At 35.0% G+C, this 8,324-nt stretch overlaps 1 protein-coding gene across 1 annotated transcript; it reads left to right on the top strand.

The window, feature by feature from the left end:
- Positions 1 to 4,619: 4,619 nt before the first annotated feature.
- LOC117331299 (UPF0691 protein C9orf116 homolog) lies at positions 4,620 to 8,037 on the top strand. Its single transcript, XM_033889918.1, has 4 exons — positions 4,620 to 4,756; positions 5,153 to 5,255; positions 6,085 to 6,218; positions 7,398 to 8,037. Exons 1-4 carry the CDS (start codon positions 4,733 to 4,735, stop codon positions 7,464 to 7,466), a joined length of 330 nt encoding a protein of 109 aa, XP_033745809.1. The 5' UTR covers positions 4,620 to 4,732; the 3' UTR covers positions 7,467 to 8,037.
- The last annotated feature ends 287 nt before the right edge of the window (positions 8,038 to 8,324 follow it).

The following is an 8,324-nucleotide window of genomic DNA, read 5'->3' as shown; positions in this document are numbered from 1 at the left end:
ATGTAATTACTAAGTATAAGATTGAGCCATTTGTACTGTGCCATGCACTGTATATATTATTGTGTCTGGATCTTTTTATTTTAAATTATCAAGTAATTTCAATACAAAAAGAGGTGGTAAACTTGTTTTCATTGATTCAGAATAAAACCAAAGGAAGGTCTGAACCCCATCAAAGTCAAAATGGCTGATAACTTTTTCGGACCTCCACAACTTATCAAGGTTTACCGTCCGTATAATCTGTCCATCCACATGCTTCTGTGACTAAATCTGGTTTCAGGTCTGTAAAGAGTTCTTTTTTGGTCTTGTTTTTGCAATTATGAAACAATTTATTGTCAATATACAGGAAAGTTTTATGACCAGGTAAAGATATGTGGCAGGTATTAGACATAGTCAATGCCAGTTATGATTTTAAACATGTGCATGTGTTTGATAATGTATTATGCTTTATATATATGTAAGCAAAAATGAGATTATGACATTAAATCATGAACACATTTACTTGATTTGTATTGTATTTTATCGCATTAACTGATCCATCTTTCCGCAGACGACAAAACATGGATGTATATGTACATTTATGACGGCAGAAAAATGGATATAGAGAGGAGCCGCCCATCTCTTCTATCTAATGTACGATATAGAGAGGAGGCGCCCTTCTGTTCTATATAATGTACGATATAGAGAGGATGCGCCCATCTGTTCTATATAATGTACGATATAGAGAGGATGCGCCCATCTGTTCTATATAATGTACGATATAGAGAGGAGGCGGCCATCTGTTCTATAAAATGTACGATATAGAGAGGAGGCGGCCATCTGTTCTATATAATGTACGATATAGAGAGGAGGCGGCCATCTGTTCTATATAATGTACGATATAGAGAGGATGCGCCCATCTGTTCTATATAATGTACGATATAGAGAGGATGCGCCCATCTGTTCTATATAATGTACGATATAGAGAGGAGGCGCCCTTCTGTTCTATCTAATGTACGATATAGAGAGGAGGCGCCCATCTGTTCTATCTAATATACGATATAGAGAGGAGGCGCCCTTCTGTTCTATCTAATGTACGATATAGAGAGGAGGCGCCCTTCTGTTCTATATAATGTACGATATAGAGAGGAGGCGCCCATCTGTTCTATCTAATATACGATATAGAGAGGAGGCGCCCATCTGTTCTATATAATGTACGATATAGAGAGGAGGCGCCCTTCTGTTCTATCTAATGTACGATATAGAGAGGAGGCGCCCATCTGTTCTATATAATGTACGATATAGAGAGGAGGCGCCCATCTGTTCTATCTAATGCACGATATAGAGATCTAGAGGAGGCGCCCTTCTGTTCTATATAATGTACGATATAGAGAGGAGGCGCCCATCTGTTCTATCTAATGTACGATATAGAGAGGAGGCGCCCATCTGTTCTATATAATGTACGATATATAGAGGAGGCGCCCATCTGTTCTACCTAATGTACGATATATAGAGGAGGTTCCAATCTGTTCTACCTAATGTACGATATAGAGAGGAGGCGCCCTTCTGTTCTATCTAATGTACGATATAGAGAGGAGGCGCCCATCTGTTCTATCTAATGTACGATATAGAGAGGAGGCGCCCATCTGTTCTATCTAATGTACGATATAGAGAGGAGGCGCCCTTCTGTTCTATCTAATGTAATAGACGTACAAATAGATATATATCAGTAATTAATGAGTTCTGTACAAATTCGCATTCAAATTACCAGCAAAATATTTTACACAACCAGAAAGCTGGCCTATGGAGAGGGAAGTATACAAAGGATTGTACAAAGCGCACACACATAACAAACATAAAATGCTCACAAAATTGAACTGACAACCTAATTATTATGCATACGTAATTTGGAAATTTCCTATAGTTTTACGTTGTGTCTGTCCGTCATTTATATCTGATTAATAATATTCCCGAATTCATTCATGTTAAAACCACCAACAACAATTCAAATGAATCTGTCAAACAATCGGTGAATCTGTCAAATAATTAGTGAATCTGTCAAACAAGCGGTGAATCTGTCAAACAATCAGTGAATCTGTCAAACAATCAGTGAATCTGTCAAACAGTCAGTGAATCTGTCAAACAATCAGTAAATCTGTCAAACAATCAGTGAATCTGTCAAACAATCAGTAAATCTGTCAAACAGTCAGTGAATCTGTCAAACAATCGGTGAATCTGTCAAACAATCGGTGAATCTGTCAAACAATCAGTGAATCTGTCAAACAATCAGTGAATCTGTCAAACAATCAGTAAATCTGTCAAACAATCAGTGAATCTGTCAAACAATTAGTAAATCTGTCAAACAATCGGTGAATCTGTCAAACAATCAGTGAATCTGTCAAACAATCAGTGAATCTGTCAAACAATCAGTGAATATGTCAAACAATCAGTGAATCTGTCAAACAATCGGCGAATCTGTCAAACAATCAGTGAATCTGTCAAACAATCAGTGAATCTGTCAAACAAGCGGTGAATCTGTCAAACAATCAGTGAATCTGTCAAACAATCGGTAAATCTGTCAAACAAGCGGTGAATCTGTCAAACAATCAGTGAATCTGTCAAACAATCGGTGAATCTGTCAAACAATCAGTGAATCTGTCAAACAATCAGTGAATCTGTCAAACAATCAGTGAATCTGTCAAACAAGCGGTGAATCTGTCAAACAATCAGTGAATCTGTCAAACAATCAGTAAATCTGTCAAACAAGCGGTGAATCTGTCACACAATCAGTGAATCTGTCAAACAAGCGGTGAATCTGTCACACAATCAGTGAATCTGTCAAACAATCAGTAAATCTGTCAAACAAGCGGTGAATCTGTCACACAATCAGTGAATCTGTCAAACAATCAGTGAATCTGTCAAACAATCAGTATAACACCTCGTCTGTAAAAAATACACCCAATGCATACAGTCAAACCTGCTCTAACGACCGCCTGTCTATAACGACCAATTTTAAGATTCCTTGTGAATTTTTACTATATATAACGACCCTCTGTATAGCGACCACCTGTCTAATGTGACTAACGACCGGTGATTTTGGAACGGTGGTCGCTCATTTGTTTTATATAACGATAGATTTCTGTCAGCCATCTTCTGCTCTCGACAATACTCCTCATAAAATCTCCGGACAGTTGAGACATATCGACCCTGGCCTGATTGTATCAAACATGTATTATAAACTTCGACAGTCAAAATCAAAGATGGTTACCTGGTGGTCATTTGTGTCTTAAAATTGATCAGGGTGAGCTATCTATCAATTTATAGCCATTATGTATTGTCTTTATTGTAGTTGGTATATAAAAGGCGATGTCACTGTGACGTACATGGCGTGTGTACCTTTGTATCTGTATTTTAATGCACGATACGTGTTTTAAGTGTGTTGTTATTTTTACTGGAAATATTACTGATCATGTCTCTATTCGATATTCTGATTTTTTCGATCTTTATGTATAAGTATCAAGTAAAGTGAAATTATATTATTTCGCTTGTATTGAGAGTAATTTTTTTTTTATAAAACTATTGTGTGTTGTGTGGATAAGATAAGATAAGATAAGATAAGTTTATTTCTGGTTCAGGACTTTTAAAGTCCTCTATACCAGACTCAAAATAATACATGAGATTGATATAGTACTTCTGTCCGGTCTACTGTACATTGTTTATGATTTAATTGATGCTTTGTAATTAAAGAAAAGTTCTTGGTTTTTCCAGTGATCGTCTAGCTTGTTTTTGAAGGAGTTTACATTTAATGCTGATATAACCTGTTCTGGCAATTCATTCCAGATTGACACTGTTCTGTTTGAAAAGTAGTTTTTTCTTAGCGTATTTGTGGATGTGCTGTGAGAGTAGAGATCTGTAGCTTATTATGTTTAAGCTTTTTAGCGTATGTGTTTTAGAATGTTTGTTTTAAACATCTTTAATGAAGAACGAACCCTGTGGCTTTGTCGTGTAATCGGCATACACCCGCTACACCTATAGTGAGTAATCCTATATTAGTAACATATCCTAATAATGTATCAATGTAAATTATACATAAATGAGATGACAAGTGAATGAACAATATGTTTCAATATTATCATGCATATTAGAACAGGAAGATTAAACAATTAGGCAGGGGATGTCTGTTATTTCACTATAATATGTGATGACTATCGAAATTCATTTTGTTTTTCTCTTTAAGACTCAAACTTAAACAGTCACAGCTAGAGACAAAAAAATACACATTCAGACCCAGAAATATCCTCCCTGTACTTCTCATAATCACACGATATATATCTCTATCACCTGAAGAGCTTGCTCTGAAAGTAAGTGCTTGTGATTTTCTGGTTTGTGTTTTTATTTGATTTTATATATACATGTATCTACTATTCAAACGACCTTCATATGCTTTACTCGTTATATCATAACCGATAGACATCTTAGATAAAAACAATATATAATTATATGGAAATATCCGTTAAAATATTTTTGTCAGCATTAGTCGTCCTTGTTGCAATATGTTCGTATTCTTCCGGTAGTTATGAAGTTGAAAGTCAAATGTAAACAAGATTAAGATTTTTTCCTTCGGAAGGCCTCGGACTCTTTCTCTTGCAGGAAGTGACGTTTGTCATAGCAACAAAACTTGGTTACGGTTTGTTTATATCTGGTGCAGCCTGTAGAATAATTTTAGGGAAGACTTCTGTTCCGTACACAACAAATTATGGCTGCTAAGGGAGCAACAGAGGTAAATATATGATGTTTAAGATGTTTTCATGATATCTGATTCCCCGATTGATTGTTTAACCCCATGTTTCGAATATAGTGTCACTAGTGAGATTTTGGTTTTCATTGACCCCTTTGACACTGCATGCAAAGAATGTTTTTCTTTGTAGTTGTAAATACTACTTAGTTCTTACATAGTATATTAACTCCTTTATAATATTACGATCATTTGAAACGAGCCCAGGTGTTTTTTTTAACCGGACGATTCGTGATATAGCCAAAAGTGACTGTTCTGTTTCATACTGCGCCATCGATAACATGTTAGGCTACATGTAAATATTTATAATACTGCTTGGTGTACTGGGTAATGGATAGAAGTGCACATAATATATTCACTGAAAATATTTGTAATTGTCAGGTCGTTGAGGGGGTCAAAATGGGACCAGGTGGTGTACCAGAAGGATCCAAGACCGGTGAATTTTACAGAACTGACAACATCCCTACACGCTTCGATAACCCAGGTTTGTCTGCACCTTCAAGTATTAATATCTTAATGGTGAATAATAAGAAAATGATAAATTTGTAACAAAATATATACATTTTGTTGTCTTTGATAAACCAATGCAACCAACTCAAAACTCTCTTAAGGCATTGTCAACAACTGCTAAATGTTTTTCAATAAGAAACAATTTAACTTAATTGTGTGATCTATATGTTGATTTATTATATGTACAATGTGCTGTTAGCATGGACCAATTAATCCAGTTGTGATTATATGCTTTGAGAGGAATTGTCAGATAACGTTGTAATATTGTTACCCTGAAATCATGATGTTTGTGTATGAGGGTATGAAGTTGGATGATCAGTACCTAAAGTACAATAATTGCCATGCACTTGGGATTTATTTTTCTTTTTGATGATTTTTGTGATGTGTCTTGTGCCTATTTTTTATATCCCTGTAACACAATTTAAGTTTGTCCAGAGAAGTACCCTTTTCTCTGTTTATCATTTTTTTTACTGAATTTTGTTACAATGTTCACATGATCAATTATTACTTACTTACAGTTGTTTTCATGTACAGAAATTATGGTTCCTTTTCACCAGACTCCTTCTTAGGTTCTTGTATAATTTATGTCCTTGCAATTTCTTTCCCATTTGGATGAACTTCCAAGGAGTCGGGCAACTAAAAGGAAAAGTTAGCCATTTCCTTACATTACTTTCATATGGGAGTTGAGAGTATTAAGCTAGATTTTAGCATTCATGCAATTATTGTTGTATTTCTTGTACAAGTCATTTATTATATAAATATGTAATATAAAATAAATGATAAAATATCTCTGTTTATTCCAGACTGGTTCCAGGGCTATGGAAATAAACAACAACACCCAATGTACAGGACTAGTTCATGTTCATACGGAGCCAAGGCACCATCTGTTCATACCATGCCCACCTCATTTCACTGCATATCACAGAAATTCTCTGAGGTAAAACACAGAAAAAAGTCACTCTTTTCTCCTAACAGTATTATATCACTTTCCTCATAATCACAATACAGATTGGCAACACAACAGTCATTTCCATAAGACCATAACAACACTGTACACAAACTTTAAAAAAATGGTTTCCCCAATGCTACTAAACAAAATGAGGAAATAGTTTGCAGGAGTGGTGATCATATGTGTTAAGGATGCTTCTTCAGACAAATCACTAAAAGTCCTGAAACATCCCATGTATAGTGAGATTTATCAGCATTTCACTGGCATAAACAGTTATTGTACCCTTCTGTAAAATCTACCTTCAAAAATGACAATCAGAGCTTGATCCAGGGCCCAGTAGTTCAAAAGTCACAGTTTAACAACCCTTTTATTTGTCATTGAGTTAATGCAGGAATCAGTAGAATAGTTTTAGGTGTTGAGTTCAGATGAGTTTTCTATGGACAACTGCACCATTTTTAATGGGTTGCTCCATGCATCTTTGAGAGTTTAATGTTGTGGTCTCCAAAGTTTTGCTTACAAAACTGTTATCAGATGTGTATATATGTATATATATGCCTATAGTTCACTGGTATTCAGTGGTATTCCATTGATAAAGGGGATATCGCTGATAACACTGGAATACCAGTGGAAGTTTCTATACAGTAAATGTATATCAAACAGATTATTTCTTACATTTTCTTATTAAAAAAAACCCCAGACCAACAGAGTCTTTTCTATGCATGATCTGAGTGCTTGCATTAGGTTTTTAAAACTGTTTCTGAATCAGGACTTAGTAACAATCCCTCATGTCTTCATAAGTAATCTACAAAGGGAGATAATGTCTATCAAATCTGATAGCCTTTCATACATGTTTACTTCATATACATAATCAAATCATGCATAGAAAAGACTCTGCTGGTCTGTTGTTACTATGTTACAGTATATATATAAGCACCTGAAGAGTAATTAAAACAAAAGCACTGAACTGAGGAATTGGCAGGTTTTAATGCTGTGAAAAGAAAGCACTTTTATGATTGACTAAACCAAACTTGTATCATAACTAGTGATGTTATTAAACAACTTTCTGTGTTTATCCATTAATGATTTCAGATATTTTACTCATAAACATGTAATAACTTTCATGTCTTGCTAGCATTAGCTGTTATCGGTCTACATCTCTGTTTACAGCACCTTGGAAAATGTGGAATGTACAGGAATCATTCTCTCAACACCGGCTTGGACATCAGTCGTGTTTAATTCTTATAACCTCTCCACCATCAGATCGAGATTGAATTGAATGGATTTTACACAACTATAAAGTGGATGGAAACAGGAAAATATTATAAAGAATAGAAAACTCAGTAAAACATAGGCTTAATTTGGACTAAGATCTTAACACCTATACCTAGATATCACCGGTGTGTCATGGTTTACGTACCGCCTTTGTTATGTGTACATGGCTATGTATGAGGAGTGTTAGTTTGGGTGAGAATGGAGGCCAGTTTCTTTAGCTCTGATATAAATCTGCTGATAACAACATGTCCTGAAGGATTAAACACCTGCAGATTAACTCCGGATACGTACATTAAATACCAATAGAAGATTGAGTACCAGACAAAATACAACTATCGGGAGCATTTCGCAGACTTAAATCAGAAATTTAGAATTATGGTCAGAATGGAATAATTTGTTAAATTTGGCACAAATTTATATAGTAAATTCTTGTCATTTCTGTTTTTATTTGTACATAAATAATATACGGTTTTGTTTATAATATGTCATGACTTTTATCATGCAATTTCTGAATAAATGTATTTGAGGAAATATATTTGAGAAGGGTCTTTATTGTCTAATTATATAAATGACATGGTGCAACATCATGCAGGCATCAAATTGTCAATGTTTTAGAACAAATTCATCTTGATGAATGTCCATGGACTGATAGCATACTGGAATGAATTCACTCTAAGCTTATTTAAATGAATGACGATGACTTCTTTTCAAGGTCACAAATCATCAGAATAATAAAGAGGTCTGAGTCACAATATTTGTTCAGAAGCTTGTTCACATCAACTAGCTCAATGTTACTTGCAGGTCAAGTCATAAAATCATAAC

This window comes from Pecten maximus, chromosome 7 (assembly GCF_902652985.1).
Source record: "Pecten maximus chromosome 7, xPecMax1.1, whole genome shotgun sequence".
NCBI lineage: Eukaryota > Metazoa > Mollusca > Bivalvia > Pectinida > Pectinidae > Pecten > Pecten maximus.
The sequence above is the reverse complement of the archived record's forward strand: the minus strand, read 5'-3'. Positions and strand labels throughout refer to the sequence as shown.

Coding starts and splice junctions, on each gene's coding strand:
- LOC117331299 (XM_033889918.1), top strand. CDS start 4,733: ATGGCTGCTAAGGGAGCAACAGAG. Junction 4,757..5,152: donor CTGCTAAGGGAGCAACAGAG/GTAAATATATGA, acceptor TGTAATTGTCAG/GTCGTTGAGGGGGTCAAAAT. Junction 5,256..6,084: donor TACACGCTTCGATAACCCAG/GTTTGTCTGCAC, acceptor TGTTTATTCCAG/ACTGGTTCCAGGGCTATGGA.